We start from the raw sequence: 19222 nt of genomic DNA, 5'->3' as shown, positions 1-19222 counted from the left end.
TCTAAAGCTGCTTCTCTTTCCTGCAGTGGACAAAAAGGAGAAGTTCGACTTCTCGGGGCTTCGCCTGGACTGGTTCCGGCTGCAGGTAATTCCCCCGCCAGATGTTTGCATCCCCATTAAGGGCTGGGCATCTGCCAGGGCGCACACACCCCACCCAGCCCCCTGCCAGGCACACACCAGCAATACTTCCCCTGCCCAGCCCACTGCCAGGCCTGCACCAACAACCCCTCCCCTGGCCAGATCCCTGCCAAGCCTGCAGCAGCAACCCCTCCCCTCCCCTGCTCAGCCCCCTGACAGACTGCAACCGGCAACCCCTGACCTCCCGCACCCAACCCAGCCCTCCCGGTTTGGCTGAGAGTCTCCCGGAATCGGGCTCCATCTCCGGGAGGCAACTGAACCAATCCGGGAGATTTTAGGCCGCTAAAGTCCGGTCGGCTGCGCAGTGGGGCTAAGGCAGGCTCCTTACCTACCCTGGCTCCGTGCTGCTCCTGGAAGCGGCTGGCATGTCCCTGTGTCCCCTAGGCGGAGGCGGGGCCAGGGGGTCTCTGCGCGCTGCCCCCGCCCTGAGCAGCAACTCTGCAGCTCCCATTGGCTGGGAACAGGGAACAATGGGAGCTGTAGGGTTGGTGTCTGCAGGCAGTGGCAGCGCACAGAGCCACCTGGCTGCCCCTGAGCCTAGGAGCTGCTGCCGGACATGCCACCACTTCCAGGAGCCACACAAGGTAAGTGCTGCCCGGCCGGAGCCTGTACCCCGCACCCTCTCCTGCACCCTAACCCCCTACCCCAGCCCCCTCCCACACCCAAACTCCCTCCAAGAGCCCACACCCCCTCCTGCATCCCAAACCCTGCCCCAGGCTCAGCACGAAGCCCCCTCCCACACTCTGAACCCTCGGCCCCACCCTCCAGCCCAAAGCCCACACCCACTCCCGCACCCCAACCCCCTGCCTCAGCCCGGTGAAAGTGAGTGAGGGTGAGGGAGAGCGAGCGATGGGGGGGAGGGGGGCGCGGCTGGAGTGAATGGGGACAGGCCTCGGAGAAGGGGTGGGGCAGGGGATGGGGCAAAAGCGTTTGGGTTTGTGCGACTAGACAGTTGGCAACCCTACCCCCCGCCACATCCACATCAGCTCTGCTCCATTTCTGTTCATTAACTAGGGCCATGGCCTGGCTCTGGGCTCCCCTGCCCTGGGAGCAGCCCCTACCCAGCCACAGGCCCATGGGGAAGACAGCTGGGAGTGGGAGCTGGTGGAACCACTCCTGGCGGGGCTTGACCCCGGAGCCGGCAGCACCAAGCGCACAGCACCCTGCCCTTGCAGCTAACAGAGTCGCTCTGCTTGACTGGGGGAGCCGCAGGGCTGATGGTGGAGGAGGGGTGATGTGGTTGCCCCAAGCCCTGGGGCTGGGCTCTTTCTCACCCTCTTCTCTGCCTCCCCTAGGCTTACACCAGTGTGGCCAAGGCCCCCATGCAGCTGCGCGAGAGCCCGGATGTGGGCCGTGTGATGAACCTCATCATGTTCCACTCCAAGATGCTGGACTCACTGGAGGAGTTGGTAGTGGAGACTTCGGACCTGTCGGCCTTGTGGTGTGTATGCGCAGCGCCCGGCGCAGGCAGGCCAGCACTGCCTGGGGCTGGTGCTGGGCCTGCCTCAACCCCATCAGTGCCTCAGTTTCCCCGTCGCACCATGTGGTGCGGGAGAGGATCTGCTGCCCTCGGAACCGTGGTGTGAGGCCTGTTTGCTGACTTTTCTGGGCAGGGGTCGCTCTGGGGGCACTGGACAGTCAGGTGGCGGGTGGGGAGAGTTGGTGCAGCTAGACCAACAGCGTTGCTAAGGCCTGGCTTCTGGCCCTGTGGTCGGCCCATTCAGACCCACGCCCCCCAGAACCTGGCTCTGATCCAGGGTATGAGGGACTGAGGTGGCAGCTGCAGAGGGCACAGCAGCCAGTGGGATCCAGGCCTCTGAGCGGGACATGAAGGGGCTGGGGTGATGCTGCTCACATGGAATCACATGCACACACACACAAACACAGAATCACACACACACACAAACATAGAATCACACACACAAACACGGAATCTCACACACATGGAATCACACATACACACAAACACAGAATCACACACACACAAACACGGAATCTCACACACATGGAATCACACACATACACACAAACACGGAATCATACACACACACAGACATACAAACACAGAATCATACGCACATACCTACATGGAAAAGCATGTGCACACTCACACAAACACGGAATCACATGCACATGCATACATATATAAACATAGAATCACATGTACACGGAATCACACACACACACAAACATGGAATCACACGCACATGGAATCACACACATACACACAAACACGGAATCACACACACAGAGACATACAAACACAGAATCATGGAACACACCTACATGGAAAGGCAGATGCATGCGCACACAAACATGGAATCACACGCACATGGAATCACAGACATACACACAAATACAGAATCTCACACACACAGAATCACATGCAAACACCTACATGGAAGAGCACATGTACACGCACACAAACATGGAATCACATGTACATGGACTCGCGCATACATACACAAACACAGAATCACATGTACACGGAATCACACACATACACACACACCTACATGGAGAGACATGTGTGCACACAGACTCTCCCTGCCCCACCTGCGCTGATGTGTCCTTCTACCCCAACAGTTTCTACGTCCGCCCCTTTGAGAAGCTGTTTGCTCTGACCATGGAGGAGCCGGCCATGCTGCGCTTCACCATCGCCTTCCCGCTCGTCTGCAGCCACTTTGCCCACTGCACCCACTCCATGTGTCCAGAGGAGGTGCGTGCCACTGTAGCTGGGGGGGTGGGGGGGTGGGGAGGTAATGCATGAGGAGGGGCACCGCCTGGGAAGAGCCTGGGGGCATGCATGGTGATGCATGGGGGAGGTGGGGGGGCATGCATGGGGATTGGGGGGGGCATGGGAACACGGGTGGCAATATAAAGGGGAAGAGAACCCCCTGTGGGAGGGCCGGGGGCGTGCATGATGATCCATGTGGGGAGAACTGTGGGGGAGGAGGGGTGGGCAGGCATGCATGCAGATTCGTGGGTGAGGAGCAGGCGGGGGACACACAGGACAATGCATGGGGGAGGGGCAGGGTTGCCTCCCCGATGGGGTAAGAAGCTCAGTGGCTGGCGTCTGAGATCTGTGGCTGGAAGGTGCCAGGTGGGGGGGCAGAGCCGTGAGCCATCCCTGGCCTCTCTCCGCAGTATCCCCACCTGAAGAGCTGCAGCCTGGGTCTGTGCAACAACTTCCTAGAGGAGATCGCCAAGCAGGCTGCCAACTGCATCATGGACGCGTGTGCCGAGCAGCGCAAACTCAGTGAGCAGGTGAGGGGTGTGGCACGGTGCCCGGGGGATCTGCCAGTGTGGGGGCCCCTCTGTGAGCAGGTGAGGGGTGTGGCCCGGTGCCGGGGGGTGCCCGGGGGATCTGCCAGTGTGGGGGCCCCTCTGTGAGCAGGTGAGGGGTGTGGCCCGGTGCCGGGGGGTGCCCGGGGGATCTGCCAATGTGGGGGCCCCTCTGTGAGCAGGTGAGGGGTGTGGCCCGGTGCCGGGGGGTGCCCGGGGGATCTGCCAATGTGGGGGCCCCTCTGTGAGCAGGTGAGGGGTGTGGCCCGGTGCCGGGGGGTGCCCGGGGGATCTGCCAGTGTGGGGGCCCCTCTGTGAGCAGGTGAGGGGTGTGGCCCGGTGCCGGGGGGTGCCCGGGGGATCTGCCAGTGTGGGGGCCCCTCTGTGAGCAGGTGAGGGGTGTGGCACAGTGCTGGGGGGTGCCCGGGGGATCTGCCAGTGTGGGGGACCCTCTGTGAGCAGGTGAGGGGTGTGGCCCGGTGCCGGGGGGTGCCCGGGGGATCTGCCAGTGTGGGGGCCCCTCTGTGAGCAGGTGAAGGGTGCAGCATGGTGTCGGGGGGTCCCCTCCCCGGGGCAGCCGCCAGACTGGGGGTACGGGGGCCCCTCTGCGAGCAGGTGAGGGGCGTGGCATGGTGCTGGGGGGTGCCTGGGGCAGCTGCCAGCCTGGGGCCACTTTGTGAGCAGGTGAGGGGCATGGGCATGGTGCTGGGGGGTGCCTGGGGGATCTGCCAGACTGGGGGCACGTCAGTGAGCAAGGGAGGGTTATGGGGCGTGGCATGGCACTGGGTGGGGTGCCGGGGGAGCTTCCAGCCTGGGGTTCGGTGGGCAGGTGAGGGGCACAGGGTGTGGCATGGTCCTGGGTGGGGTACCTTGTTGAGGCGCCAGCTGAGTGCACAGCAGCAGTCGCATGTACCAGGATTGCTCACCATCCACGCGCTGACTGAAGGCTGTGGCCGGCCCCCCGCAGGCTGCTCTCCAGGCTGGCAAAGCCCCATGGGGCTGCTTGGTGCTGGGGGCTCTGGAGATGGCCGTGGGTGGAGTCGTGTAGCCTTCCCAGGGAACCCGATGGCTACTTGCTGAGCCCTGGCGGCGTTGGGGGGTGGGCATCAGTGTGGCCAGCGGCTCCGTGGCAAGGAGAGCCAGATGCCAGGCAGGCGGGATTCGCCCTGGGGCACAGCCGTGCTGTCAGAGTCCGGGGTGTATCCTGCACCAGGACTGGGGTGTGGGGGGAGGGGACCCTATGTGCGTCTGGGGGGCCGCCAAATCCTGGCCCACCAAGCCCCCAGCTCCTCCCTCGCTCAGTGCCCCTGTCTCTATCTCCTGGGAAGCTGCTGCCCAAACACTGCGCCTCCACCATCAGCAAGGCCCGGAACAAGAAGGCCCAGAAGCAGCCCCCCAAGAAGGGGGAGCCGGAGCGGGACAAGCCGGGGGCCGAGAGCCAGAGGAAGGACCGGATCGTGGTGACCAAGTAAGCCCACAGCACGGGAGCTCCCAAGGGGCATTAGAGCTGCTCTGCCATCCCTGGGGGCGGGGGGGGGGGGGGGTTCTCCCCATTCAGAGGACTCCTCCCCCTGTGCCTCAGATGGCTGGAGTTACCGGGGCAGTGGGGGGACAGTTTCTGGGTCCCCAGAAGGGCTGATGGCTCAGATCCAGGAAGCAATACTGGTACCTGGCCCTTCATAAGCACTCCCAACCTGCCCGCTGCCCAAGATACACTTGGTTCATTGGACTGCCCATTGCCCCTCGGAGCAGAGGTGGCGGTGAACCCAGGCATCCGGGCTGCCCGTTGCCCCTTGGAGCGGAGGTGGCGGTGAACCCAGGCATCCGGGCTGCCCGTTGCCCCTTGGAGCGGAGGTGGCGGTGAACCCAGGCATCTGAGCTGCCCGTTGCCCCTTGGAGCGGAGGTGGCGGTGAACCCAGGCATCCGGGCTGCCCGTTGCCCCCTGGAGCGGAGGTGGCGGTGAACCCAGGCATCTGAGCTGCCCGTTGCCCCTCAGAGCGGAGGTGGCGGTGAACCCAGGCATCCGGGCTGCCCGTTGCCCCTTGGAGCGGAGGTGGCGGTGAACCCAGGCATCTGAGCTGCCCGTTGCCCCTCAGAGCGGAGGTGGCGGTGAACCCAGGCATCCGGGCTGCCCATCGCCCTTGGAGAGAAAGGGGTGGTAAATGCAGGTGTCTGGACTGCCCATCGCCCCTCGGAGTGGAGGTGGGGTGAACCCAGGCATCCGGGCGGTCCATCGCCCCTCGGAGTGGAGGTGGGGTGAACCCAGGCATCCGGGCTGCCCATCGCCCCTTGGAGTGGAGGTGGGGTGAACCCAGGCGTCCGGACTGCCCATCGCCCTTGGAGAGAAAGGGGTGGTAAATGCAGGTGTCTGGACTGCCCATTGCCCCTCGGAGAAGAGGTGGGGTGAACCCAGGCATCCGGGCTGCCCACTTTCCCATTCATTTGAATGATCCCACTGCATTTGGGGTCTGGGAGCTAGTGTGCATTGGGCTGACAGGTGTGGGGGAGGGTCCCGGGCCCCAGAGCCATTTGCGGCGAGCGGTGACCATGCTGGCGTCTCTGCCCCCAGCATGGACAAGCTGCACCAGATGCTGAGCGAGCTCTCCCTGAGCGTCAACCACATCCCCAGCTTCACTGTGTTCGAGCACATGGTCACGCCGGCCGAATACCTCAGCAGCCACCTGGAGACGCGGCTCAACAGGTACGTGGGCCCTGTGGCTGGCTGAGTGCGGCGTGTCCCTGCCCATGGCCCTTGGGCGGGCAGGGATGGGAGCGTGGTGTGTTGCTGCCCATGGCCCGTGGGCCTCGGGCGGGCGGGGATGGGAGCACGGCGTGTTCCTGCCCATGGCCCTCCAGTGGGTGGGGATGGGGACACGTTGCGTTCCTGCCCACAACCCTTGGGCAGGTGGGGACGGCGGAGCGGCATGTGCCTGCACATGGCCCTCAGGTGGGCGGGTGGGAAGGGGGACGCGGCGTGTCCCTGTCCATGGCCCTCGGGCGAGCGGGTGGGGAGGGGGACGCGGCGTGTCCCTGTCCATGGCCCTCGGGCGGGCGGGTGGGGAGGGGGACGCGGCGTGTCCCTGTCCATGGCCCTCGGGCGGGCGGGTGGGGAGGGGGACGCGGCGTGTCCCTGTCCATGGCCCTCGGGCGGGCGGGTGGGGAGGGGGACGCGGCGTGTTCCTGTCCATGGCCCCTCGGGCGGGCGGGTGGGGAGGGGGACGCGGCGTGTCCCTGTCCATGGCCCTCGGGCGGGCGGGGTGGGGAGGGGGACGCGGCGTGTCCCTGTCCATGGCCCTCGGGCGGGCGGGTGGGGAGGGGGACGCGGCGTGTCCCTGTCCATGGCCCTCGGGCGGGCGGGTGGGGAGGGGGACGCGGCGTGTCCCTGTCCATGGCCCTCGGGCGGGCGGGTGGGGAGGGGGACGCGGCGTGTCCCTGTCCATGGCCCTCGGGCGGGCGGGTGGGGAGGGGGACGCGGCGTGTCCCTGTCCATGGCCCTCGGGCGGGCGGGGTGGGGAGGGGGACGCGGCGTGTCCCTGTCCATGGCCCTCGGGCGGGCGGGTGGGGAGGGGGACGCGGCGTGTCCCTGTCCATGGCCCTCGGGCGGGCGGGTGGGGAGGGGGACGCGGCGTGTCCCTGTCCATGGCCCTCGGGCGGGCGGGTGGGGAGGGGGACGCGGCGTGTCCCTGTCCATGGCCCTCGGGCGGGCGGGTGGGGAGGGGGACGCGGCGTGTCCCTGTCCATGGCCCTCGGGCGAGCGGGTGGGGAGGGGGACGCGGCGTGTCCCTGTCCATGGCCCGCGGGCGAGCGGGTGGGGAGGGGGACGCGGCGTGTCCCTGTCCATGGCCCTCGGGCGGGGCGGGTGGGGAGGGGGACGCGGCGTGTCCCTGTCCATGGCCCTCGGGCGGGCGGGTGGGGAGGGGGACGCGGCGTGTCCCTGTCCATGGCCCTCGGGCGGGTGCGGGTGGGGAGGGGGACGCGGCGTGTCCCTGTCCATGGCCCTCGGGCGGGCGGGTGGGGAGGGGGGACGCGGCGTGTCCCTGTCCATGGCCCTCGGGCAGGGAGACTGAGTCGACTATTGGTGCTGTTACATCCACAAGCTCCAGCCAGCTTCTGAGCTGAGTTGTGCTGGGAGATGCCCATTCGCAGGGAACACGGGAGGGGGGCTGGGTGCTTTCACAGGGGAGGTTGTGGGCTCAGCAGATCCACCCGGGGGAGTCTGTGCTGGGCCCCCTCTGAGCCCCCCATCCACTTACAGATCTTTCGTGTGGATGGCCAACTACAACCAGGCTACGCAGGAGATTGCGCGGCCCTCTGAGGTGCTGGCCAGCCTGCGCTCCTACCTCGCCTTCATCCAGTTGCTGGGGCAGTTCACGTGCATGGACTCCAGCCGCATCATCCGCAACGTCCTGCTTCAGCAGACACAGCCCCTGGACTCCAGCGGGGAGCAGACCCTCACCACCATCTACACCAACTGGTGGGTGCCTGGGCTGAGGGCAGCCTGGCCCGGGCCACCAGGCAGGAGAGAGCCCTGGGTACCCCTGAGCCGTGGGACAGGAGAGCCCGAGAGATGCCTGAAGGGATGGGGGAAGTGGGAAAAGCTGACCTATGAGGAAAGGTTGAAAGTCTTGGGCATGTCGAGTGTAGAGCAGAGAAGGCCAAGGCAGGACTTGACAACAGTCTTTAGCTACGGTCAGGGCTGTTCTGAAGAAGGCCGATGCCCAGTTGTTCTCCATGTGCATTGATGGGACATGAAGGAATCTGCTGTTTGCAGCCAGGGAACTCTTGGATAGATAGTGGGAAAAGCTTCCTGACTCTTGGGGTCGCTGGGCTCTGGAGCAGGCTCCAAGGGGGTTGTGGAATCCCCATCACTGGAGGTTTGTAGGAACTGGTTGGACAAACCCCTGTCAGGTGTCCTGCCCCACAGCCCTCTGCTATCCCAGCTCTGGGGTCCCCCCAGCTCTGCCAGTGCCCCTCAATCCCATCCCATGCTCACACACCGGTCCAAGGGAGTTTGGGCTCTGGCAGGGCAGACTAGGAGCAGGCTGGGAGAACAGTGCTGGGCCTGGCTGTCCGGTGTAAGTGGATGCTCTTTGGCTCCATGCAGGTACCTGGAGGCGCTGCTGCGCCAGGCCAGCACTGGGGCCATTGTGCTGTCCCCCGGCCATGCAGGCCTTCATCAGTGTCCCCAGGGAGGGGGAGCAGAGCTTCAGTGCAGAGGAGTTCTCAGACATCTCAGGTGAGCCGCGGCAGCTCCATGTCCTGATGATGGGGCCGCACGACAGCGGGATGCAGAGGGGGCTGCATGGCAGTGGGACAGCTGGCTCTGGCTGGTTCTGGGGACGGGAGTGAGGATGCATGGCGGCAGGACAGCCGGCTCTGGGGACGGGGGCAGGAGACGCACAGCGGTGGGCTGGCTCGCTCTGGGGGCGGGGACGGGGATGCATGGTGGCGGCTGCTCTGGGGATGGGGGTGAGGACACACGGCAGCGGGACGGCTCTAGGGATGGGGATGGGGATGCGTAGTGGCAGTACGGCTGGCTCGGGCTGAGGATGGGGACGGACGGTGGCGGGATGGCTCTGTGGATGGGGCTGGGGATGCATGGTGGCGGGACAGCTCTGGGAATGGGGCTGAGGATGCGCGGTGGCGGGACGGCTCTGGGGATGGGGCTGAGGATGCATGGCGGCTGGCTCTGGGGCTGAGGGTGAGGATGCATGGCGGCGGGACGGCTCTGGGGCTGGGGCTGGGGATGCGCGCTGGTGGGACGGCTCTGGGGATGGGGATGGGGATGCACGCTGGTGGGACGGCTCTGGGGATGGGGATGCGCGGTGGCGGAATGGCTCTGTGGACGGGGCGGGGGATGCGCGGTGGCAGGACGGCTCTGGGGATGCGGATGGGGATGCGCAGTGGCGGGACGGCTCTGTGGATGGGGCAAGGGATGCGCGGTGGCGGGACGGCTCTGTGGATGCGGATGGGGATGCGTGGTGGTTGGACGGCTCTGGGGATGGGGATGCGCGGTGGTGGGACGGCTCTGTGGATGGGGATGCGCGGTGGCGGGACGGCTCTGGGGATGGGGCAGGGGATGCGCGGTGGCAGGACGGCTCTGGGGACGGGGATGGGGATGCGCGGTGGCGGGACGGCTCTGGGGATGGGGATGCGCGGTGGCGGGATGGCTCTGGGGACAGGGCAGGGGATGTGCGGTGGCGGGACGGCTATGGGGATGGGGATGTGCGGTGGCGGGATGGCTCTGGGGACAGGGCAGGGGATGTGCGGTGGCGGGACGGCTCTGGGGACGGGGCAGGGGATGCGCGGTGGCGGGACGGCTCTGGGGATGGGCAGGGCTTGCGCGGTGGCAGGACGGCTCTGGGGACGGGGATGTGCGGTGGCGGGATGGCTCTGGGGACAGGGCAGGGGATGTGCGGTGGCGGGATGGCTCTGGGGACAGGGCAGGGGATGTGCGGTGGCGGGACGGCTATGGGGATGGGGATGTGCGGTGGCGGGATGGCTCTGGGGACAGGGCAGGGGATGCGTGGCGGTGGGACGGCTCTGGGGATGGGGCTGGGGATGCGCGATGGCGGGACGGCTCTGGGGATGGGGCTGGGGATGCGCGGTGGCGGGACGGCTCTGGGGATGGGCAGGGCTTGCGCGGTGGCAGGACGGCTCTGGGGACGGGGATGGGGATGCGCGGTGGCGGGACGGCTCTGGGGATGGGGATGCGCGGTGGTGGGACGGCTCTGGGGATGGGGCTGGGGATGCGCGATGGTGGGACGGCTCTGGGGCTGGGGCTGGGGATGCGCGGTGGCGGGACGGCTCTGGGGATGGGCAGGGCTTGCGCGGTGGCCGGACGGCTCTGGGGACGGGGATGGGGATGCGCGGTGGCGGGACGGCTCTGGGGATGGGGATGCGCGGTGGTGGGATGGCTCTGGGGACAGGGCAGGGGATGTGCGGTGGCGGGACGGCTCTGGGGACGGGGATGGGGATGCGCGGTGGCGGGACGGCTCTGGGGATGGGGATGCGCGGTGGCGGGATGGCTCTGGGGACAGGGCAGGGGATATGCGGTGGCGGGACGGCTCTGGGGACGGGGCAGGGGATGCGCGGTGGCGGGACGGCTCTGGGGACGGGGCAGGGGATGCGCGGTGGCGGGACGGCTCTGGGGATGGGGCAGGGGATGCGCAGTGGCGGGACGGCTCTGTGGTTGGGGATGGGGATGCGCGGTGGCGGGACGGCTCTGGGGATGTGGCTGGGGATGCGCGGTGGTGGGACGGCTCTGGGGAGGGGGCAAGGGATGCGCGGGTGGCGGGATGGCTCTGTGGATAGGGATGGGAATGCGTGGCGGCGGGACGGCTCTGTGGATGGGGATGGGGATGCGCGGTGGCAGGACGGCTCTGGGGATGGGACAAGGGATGCGCGGCGGCGGGACGGCTCTGTGGATGGGGATGGGGATGCGCGGTGGCGGGACGGCTCTGGGGATGGGGCTGGGGATGCGCGGTGGCGGGACGGCTCTGGGGCTGGGGCTGGGGATGCGCGGTGGCGGGACGGCTCTGGGGATGGGGCAAGGGATGCGTGGTGGCAGGACGCTCTGTGGATGGGGCTGAGGATGCATGGCGGCTGGCTCTGGGGATGGGGATGGGGCTGGGGATGCGCGGTGGCGGGACGGCTCTGGGGATGGGGCAGGGGATGCGCGGTGGCGGGACGGCTCTGGGGATGGGGCAAGGGATGCGTGGTGGGAGGACGGCTCTGCGGATGCGGATGGGGATGCGCGGTGGCGGGACGGCTCTGTGGATGGGGCAAGGGATGCGCGGTGGCGGGACGGCTCTGTGGATGCGGATGGGGATGCGTGGTGGTTGGACGGCTCTGGGGATGGGTATGGGGATGCGCGGTGGTGGGACGGCTCTGTGGATGGGGATGCGCGGTGGCGGGACGGCTCTGGGGACGGGGCAGGGGATGCGCGGTGGTGGGACGGCTCTGGGGATGGGGCAGGGGATGCGCGGTGGCAGGACGGCTCTGGGGATGGGGATGCGCGGTGGCGGGACGGCTCTGGGGATGGGGATGCACGGTGGCGGGATGGCTCTGGGGACAGGGCAGGGGATGTGCGGTGGCGGGACGGCTCTGGGGACGGGGATGGGGATGCGCGGTGGCGGGACGGCTCTGGGGATGGGGATGCGCGGTGGCGGGATGGCTCTGGGAACAGGGCAGGGGATGTGCGGTGGCGGGATGGCTCTGGGGACGGGGCAGGGGATGCGCAGTGGCGGGACGGCTCTGGGGATGGGGCAGGGGATGCGTGGTGGCGGGACGGCTCTGGGGATGGGGCAAGGGATGCGCGGTGGTGGGACGGCTCTGGGGATGCAGATGGGGATGCGCGGTGGCGGGACGACTCTGGGGATGGGGATGAGCGGTGGTAGGACGGCTCTGGGGATGGGGATGGCGATGCGCGGCAGCGGGATGGCTCTGGGGATGGGGCTGGGGATGCGCGGTGGCAGGACGGCTCTGGGGATGGGGCTGGGGATGCGCGGTGGAGGGACGGCTCTGTGGTTGGGGATGGGGATGCGCGGTGGCGGGACGGCTCTGGGGATGGGGCAGGGGATGCGCGGTGGCGGGACGGCTCTGTGGATGGGGATGGGGATGCGCGGTGGCGGGACGGCTCTGGGGATGGGGCTGGGGATGAGCGGTGGTAGGACGGCTCTGGGGATGGGGATGGGGCTGCGTGGTGGTGGGACGGCTCTGGGGATGGGGCTGGGGATGCGCGGTGGCGGGACGGCTCTGGGGTTGGGGATGGGGATGGGGATGCGCAGTGGCAGGACGGCTCTGGGGATGGGGCTGGGGATGCGCGGTGGTAGGACGGCTCTGGGGATGGGGATGGGGCTGCGTGGTGGTGGGATGGCTCTGGGGATGGGGCTGGGGATGCGTGGTGGTGGGACGGTTCTTGGGATGGGGCTGGGGATGCACGGTGGTGGGACGGCTCTGGGGATGGGGATGGGGATGCGTGGTGGCGGAACGGCTGTGGGGATGGGGATGGGGATGCGCGGTGGCGGGACGGTTCTTGGGATGGGGCTGGGGATGCACGGTGGTGGGACGGCTCTGGGGATGGGGATGGGGATGGGGATGCGTGGTGGCGGAATGGCTGTGGGGATGGGGATGGGGATGCGTGGTGGTGGGACGGTTCTTGGGATGGGGCTGGGGATGCACGGTGGTGGGACGGCTCTGGGGATGGGGATGCGTGGTGGCGGAACGGCTGTGGGGATGGGGATGGGGATGCGCGGTGGCGGGACAGCTCTGGGGATGGGGATGCGCGGTGGCAGGACGGCTCTGGGGATGGGGCAGGGGATGCGCGGTGGCGGGACAGCTCTGGGGATGCGGATGGGGATGCGCGGTGGCGGGACGGCTCTGGGGTTGGGGATGGGGATGCGCAGTGGCAGGACGGCTCTGGGGATGGGGCTGGGGATGCGCAGTGGCAGGACGGCTCTGGGGATGGGGCTGGGGATGCGCGGTGGTGGGACGTCTCTGGGGATGGGGCTGGGGATGCGCGGTGGCGGGACGTCTCTGGGGATGCGAATGGGGATGTGCGGTGGCGGGACGGCTCTGGGGATGGGGATGCGTGGTGGCGGAACGGCTGTGGGGATGGGGATGGGGATGCGCGGTGGCGGGACAGCTCTGGGGATGGGGATGCGCGGTGGCAGGACGGCTCTGGGGATGGGGCTGGGGATGCGCGGTGGCGGGACGTCTCTGGGGATGCGAATGGGGATGTGCGGTGGTGGGACGGCTCTGGGGATGGGGATGCGTGGTGGCGGAACGGCTGTGGGGATGGGGATGGGGATGCGCGGTGGCGGGACAGCTCTGGGGATGGGGATGCGCGGTGGCAGGACGGCTCTGGGGATGGGGCTGGGGATGCGCGGTGGCGGGACGTCTCTGGGGATGCGAATGGGGATGTGCGGTGGCGGGATGGCTCTGGGGATCGGGATGGGGATGCGCGGTGACGGAACGGCTGGCTCAGAGTGAGTTGGGCTGGCTGGCTCGGGACTGGGAGGCCCGGTGCTGGGACATGCCGTTCTGGGGTGTGCGAGGGCCTGGGTGACCCAAGCAGGCCAGAAGGAGTTAATGCCCCATGTATGATCCACTCCCCTCCCCCAGAGATGCGGGCGCTGGCCGAGCTGCTGGGTCCCTACGGCATGAAGTTCCTGAGCGACAACCTCATGTGGCACGTCACCTCGCAGGTGGTGGAGCTGAAGGTAGGAGGCTGGGGCGGGAGGAGCCACTGCTGGCTGCACTCAACTCAACAGGGCTACGGGCAGGCAGCGGGAGTCAGTGCTTAGAGCAGAGGACCCAGGACTCCTGGGTTCTCTGGGAGCGGTGTGGGGTTAGCGGGGTAGAGCAGGGGGTCTGGGAGCCAGGACTCCTGGGATCTCTGGGAGCGATGTGGGGTTAGCGGGGTAGAGCAGGGGGTCTGGGAGCCAGGACTCCTGGGTTCTCTGGGAGCGGTGTGGGGTTAGCGGGGTAGAGCAGGGGGTCTGGGAGCCAGGACTCCTGGGTTCCCTGGGAGCGGTGTGGGGTTAGCAGCAGGTTAGAGCAGGGGGACTGGGAGCCAGGACTCCTGGGTTCTCTGGAACCAGTGTGGAGTTAGCAGGATAGAGCAGGGTGGGAGCTGGGAGCCAGGACTCCTGGGTTTTATTGCCAGACCTGTCACTGACTTGCTGTGTCCCCAGTGAATATATCCCATCAGCTCCCAGCTAACTGCGGGGAGCACAGGGCCACCGCTCCTAGGTTCATGTGATTGTTATATGGGGCTCAGTACATCAGTGTCTGGGAGTTCCCTTCAGAGCCGGAGGTGCTGACGTTGGGCAAAATACTGATACCAGGGAAGAGTCCCATGGAGGCAGCCCCTGGCTCTGGGTGAGTTGGGCTTGGCTGGGTCTGGCTCTGGCTGGGTCTGGGTCTGGCTCTGGGTGAGTTGGGCCTGGCTGGCTCTGGCTGGGTCTGGGTCTGGCTCTGGGTGAGTTGGGCCTGGCTGGCTCTGGCTCTGGCTGGGTCTGGGTCTGGCTCTGGGTGAGTTGGGCCTGGCTGGCTCTGGCTCTGGCTGGGTCTGGGTCTGGCTCTGGGTGAGTTGGGCCTGGCTGGCTCTGGCTCTGGCTGGGTCTGGCTCTGGGTGAGTTGGGCCTGGCTGGCTCTGGCTCTGGCTGGGTCTGGCTCTGGGTGAGTTGGGCCTGGCTGGCTCTGGCTCTGGCTGGGTCTGGCTCTGGGTGAGTTGGGCCTGGCTGGCTCTGGCTGGCCCCCGTTTACCATGGTGATTGTTTCTGTTGCAGAAGCTGGTGACCGAGAACATGGACGTGCTGGTGCAGATCCGCTCCAACTTCTACAAACCTGAGCAGATGGTATCACTGCTGCCCAGGCTGTTGTGTAAGAGTCATCCCCCCCCCCCCCCCATCGCCCCCTCCCTGGCATCTGCATTAAACCCCCTGCCCAATCCACGGCCGGCTGAGGATGGAGTTCAGGGCTGAGCTGCAATGAGCGCTGAGTGGAGAGGAGACTCAGGTGGGGAATAGTGGGTGGGGTGGGGAACAGGACAGGGGGTTGGAGTGATGGACACTGGCAGAGTTCGGGGCTCAGGAGGGGGGCTGTGGGTTGGGGTGAGGGGCACTGGCAGAGCTGGGGGGCTGAGGGTTGGAGTGATGGGCACTGGCAGAGCTGGGGGCTCAGGATAGGGCTGAGGGTTGGGGTGATGGGCAGTGGCAGAGCTGGGGAGCTCAGGAGGGGGGCTGAGGTTTGGGGTGAGGGGCACTGGCAGAGCTGGGGAGCTCAGGAGGGGGCTATGGGTTGGGGTGAGGGGCACTGGCAGAGTTGGGGGCTCAGGAGGGGGGCTGAGGTTTGGGGTGAGGGGCACTGGCAGAGCTGGGGAGCTCAGGAGGGGGGCTGAGGGTTGGGGTGATGGGCACTGGCAGAGCTGGGGGCTCAGGAGGGGGACTGAGGTTTGGAGTGAGGGGCACTGGCAGAGCTGGGGGCTCAGGAGGGGGGCTGAGGTTTGGAGTGAGGGGCACTGGCAGAGCTGGGGGCTCAGGAGGGGGGCTGAGGGTTGGGGTGAGCGGCACTGGCAGAGCTGGGGAGCTCAGGAGGGGTCTGTGGGTTGGTGTGAGGGGCACTGGCAGAGCTGAGGGGCTGAGGGTTGGGGTGATGGGCACTGGCAGAGCTGGGGGCTCAGGAGGGGGCTGTCGGTTGGGGTGATGGGCACTGGCAGAGCTGGGAAGCTCAGGATGGGGGCTGAGGTTGGGGTGAGGGGCACTGGCAGAGCTGGGGAGCTCAGGAGGGGGGCTGAGGGTTGGAGTGAGGGGCACTGGCAGAGCTGGGGGGCTGAGGGTTGGGGTGATGGGCACTGGCAGAGTTGGGGCTCAGGAGGGGGGCTGAGGTTTGGGGTGAGGGGCACTGGCAGAGCTGGGGAGCTCAGGAGGGGGCTGTGGGTTGGGGTGAGGGGCACTGGCAGAGTTGGGGGCTCAGGAGGGGGGCTGAGGGTTGGGGTGAGGGGCACTGGCAGAGCTGGGGAGCTCAGGAGGGGGGCTGAGGGTTGGGGTGAGGGGCACTGGCAGAGCTGGGGAGCTCAGGAGGGGGGCTAAGGGTTGGGGTGAGGGGCACTGGCAGAGCTGGGGGCTCAGGAGGGGGGCTGAGGTTTGGAGTGAGGGGCACTGGCAGAGCTGGGGGCTCAGGAGGGGTCTGTGGGTTGGGGTGAGGGGCACTGGCAGAGCTGTGGGGCTGAGGGTTGGGGTGATGGGCACTGGCAGAGCTGGGGAGCTCAGGAGGGGGGCTGAGGGTTGGGGTGATGGGCACTGGCAGAGCTGGGGAGCTCAGGCGGGGGGCTGAGGTTTGGGGTGAGGGGTGCTAGTGGAATGTAAGGAGTTCCCAGGCATAGTCCCAGGGGTATGTTGTAGCCCGTGTGTTTTGAAGCCCCGTCTCCTGTGTGTCCTCGCCATTCACCCCCCACCCCCTCTCTCCCCCAGCTGCTGACAATGTGCTGAAAAGAATGACCATCATCGGGGAGATCCTGAGCTTCCGCTCCATGGCACAGAGTGGGCTGCGTGAGGTGGGTGCCGGCCTGGCGGGGGGGGGGGGGGGGGGGGGAGGGGAGCTGAGCAAGGCCTAGGCCGGCCTGTCTGTGGGGGGGCCATGCAAGGCCAGGGCGGAGGAGTTGGCTGCCCCCACTGTGCACCAGCCCGGGAGGCAGCATCGGAGCTGTGTGGGGTAGGGCTGGGGGGCTGGCCTTTCACACTCTTCGTGGAGCATTATGGGACTGCGATGGAGGGGAGTCACTGACCTCCCCCCCCCCCCCCATGTATGCCGGGGACGTGGCTGGGCGGGAGTGGTGAGTGTCCAGCGTCCCTCCCTAGGACAGGTCTCTGGGGCCAGACACTCCTGCAGCTGATCCAGCTCTGCCCAGGTGGCCTCTGGAAAGCAGGGACAGTAACTGGCCTCAGCCCCGATCTGAGGGAGGGTTCGTTGGCTAACACCTGTGCGGTGCTTGGAGAGCCTCAAGCATTGCATTGCTCACTTCCTGCACTTGGCTGCTAGGCAGTTGTTAAACAGCTGCCATGTCCCACCCCAGTGGTGGCTGCATCTCAGTGGTGGGTGAAGTGCTCCTGGCACAGTTTGTGCAATACCATTGGAGCCTGTGGGGTGGAAGGGCAGAAGGAAGGGAGCTTGGCACCTGTATGGGCATCTTCATAGGTACCGTTATGCAGAGAGGGAGGGCAGAGCAATGGGGCAGGTGCCAGGGTCTGCTACATGAGAGGGGGCGACCTGTGTCCATTGCCATCTCAAGGGCTGGCTCTCGCCTTGCTGCAGGTCTTCTCCAACCGCTGCCCGTTCCTGATGGGCCCCATTGAGTGCCTGAAGGACTTTGTCACCCCAGACACGGACATAAAGGTGGGGACGACCCTCGTGCTTCTCTCTGCTGTGGGTGGGCTCTGCGGCTAGGCAGGCAGATCAGAGAACAGGCTGGGCTGCTGTCCACATCCGGGCCCTGGGGCGACTGGCCAGGGCGGCCCTCCTCCTGCCAGGGGCCTTTACCTGAGCTGGGGATCCAGAGTGCGGCAGCACGTGCCAGGCCCCACAGCCCCCTAATCCTGGGCTGGGGGGTTTGTCCAACCACATGGGAGATGCTCCTTCCCCCAGGAGACAAAAGTCCCAGCGCCCCTCCAACCCACAGCACAGCGTGCTTTGACCCTACTATCTAGCCCCCATGTGGCTGTCTGGCTCAGGTTCTCAGGAGCAGCCACCGGGGGTCTGCAGACCCAGCCGAGGATGGGTGAGGGGTGTTGCTGCATGAACCAGAGATCTCTCCTCGGCACCTGGGTTAATATTTATCCATGAGCGTGATGGAAACTCTGGGCCTGAGTTCAGCCCCTGCACATGCTGCAGAGATGGCGATGCTGGACGCCTGCCTGCCACCGAGGGGGGTCTGGGTCTGTCCGAGCTGTCGCCTTGCAGGGCCTGGGCCCAGCGTGCTGCAGTGTCCACAGGGCTCTCAGCATCGTCCCAGCCAGCAGCAGCCTCCCCGGATCACTGCAGTCTCCAGGCGGGGAGTGCCGGGGGCTAGTGGCTGCCTGTGCCTGGGCCAGTGATCTCGGCTGCTCTGGGCTGCTGCAGAGGGGAGGAGCGCTCAGAGCTCGCCGCGAATCCTCTGCCCTGCCCTGAGGGAACCCAGGCCTCGAATGGTGCAGAGACCCAGGGTAAGAAATGGAGATACCCCCCAACTCCCACTCCGGTGCCAGGGCTGGATGGGCCTCGCTGGGAGGCTGTGCTGGGGGCATAAGCCCCGGGGGGCTCCGCTATCAGAGGGTGAATGGACAAAGCAGCACTCTGGGAATGTGTCATCTCGGCCCCATGGGCCTCGGTGGCAAAACTCCCCTGACATCAGTGGGTTGCGGTTCAGCCTACGGTCCCCAGGGCTGCCCTGGCCGGACAATCTTGTGTCCGGGGCCCTGGCAGGATCGTTGGCCTCCAGCCCTGGGTGGGAGTGGAGTCTCCTCTGGAGAGCGGGTGCCCAAGCAGCCTGATGTGCAGGTCACCTGGGGGCCTCTCTCGGGTTAGGTAGAGCTGCACCGAGCGCTGCTGAGGCCTGTGGCGTGTTGTGCTCAGCCCTGCGCTGTGCCCCCAGGCCGGCCAGCACCGTTACTCTGAACAGGGACGCTGCGCTGCCAGGGTGGCAGGGTGTGGGGATGCTCTGTCGTGAGGAGACGCCTGAACACACGCTGTGTCCTTGGGGTTGGAGCACATTGTGGGACTCGATGAACTTAACCCTGTGAGCCAGAGTTTGCCCTGGGCTCAGCGCGGGCGGCTCCTAGATGGGCAGAACTGGGATGTGCAGATACAGTTGGGCACTGACTGGTCCATACCGCTCTTGCTGCCCCGCTGGTCCCTGGGGGCGTGGCATGATGTGTGAGCACGGTGGGCTCCTGCTGGCTTTGGGGGACAGGCATGTTCTGGCGTGGCGGGTCCCTCCCAAGGTGGCGGCTCACAGGGTTGTGTTTAGTGGCTGTCAGTTCAAATTGTGCTTTCCTGGCTGGGCCCCATTTTCAGCCCAGAGGAGCTGGTGTTGCGGTGTCCTAGTGGAAACCAAGGGGACATGCCTGTTAGATGGGACCCATCCTTAGTACCGATATTTGAAAGGTCGGCCTGAAGGTAGTGGCAGAGCAGATCAGGTGTTTGTTAATAATGCAGGGTGTGAATGCAGAGCTGGGCAGCGTGTGTGTTAATGACACAAATTGTGAATGCAGAGCAGAGCAGGATGGGTGTCTTGATGCAGGGTGTGAATGCAAAGCT

At 66.7% G+C, this 19222-nt stretch overlaps 1 protein-coding gene across 1 annotated transcript in view; it reads left to right on the top strand.

The window, feature by feature from the left end:
• The window catches only part of NCKAP1L (NCK associated protein 1 like), a 90600-nt gene that overhangs the window by 38120 nt on the left and 33258 nt on the right, over positions 1 to 19222 (top strand). The window contains 13 exon segments of the mRNA XM_065419328.1: positions 27 to 85; positions 1434 to 1579; positions 2725 to 2857; positions 3286 to 3405; positions 4752 to 4891; positions 5994 to 6125; positions 7680 to 7898; positions 8529 to 8580; positions 8582 to 8660; positions 13550 to 13647; positions 14719 to 14812; positions 16402 to 16484; positions 17243 to 17323. Coding sequence (XP_065275400.1) covers positions 27 to 85; positions 1434 to 1579; positions 2725 to 2857; positions 3286 to 3405; positions 4752 to 4891; positions 5994 to 6125; positions 7680 to 7898; positions 8529 to 8580; positions 8582 to 8660; positions 13550 to 13647; positions 14719 to 14812; positions 16402 to 16484; positions 17243 to 17323 — 1436 coding nt within the window.

The sequence above is a fragment of the Emys orbicularis genome, chromosome 19 (assembly GCF_028017835.1).
Source record: "Emys orbicularis isolate rEmyOrb1 chromosome 19, rEmyOrb1.hap1, whole genome shotgun sequence".
Taxonomy (NCBI): Eukaryota; Metazoa; Chordata; order Testudines; family Emydidae; genus Emys; species Emys orbicularis.
The sequence above is the reverse complement of the archived record's forward strand: the minus strand, read 5'-3'. Positions and strand labels throughout refer to the sequence as shown.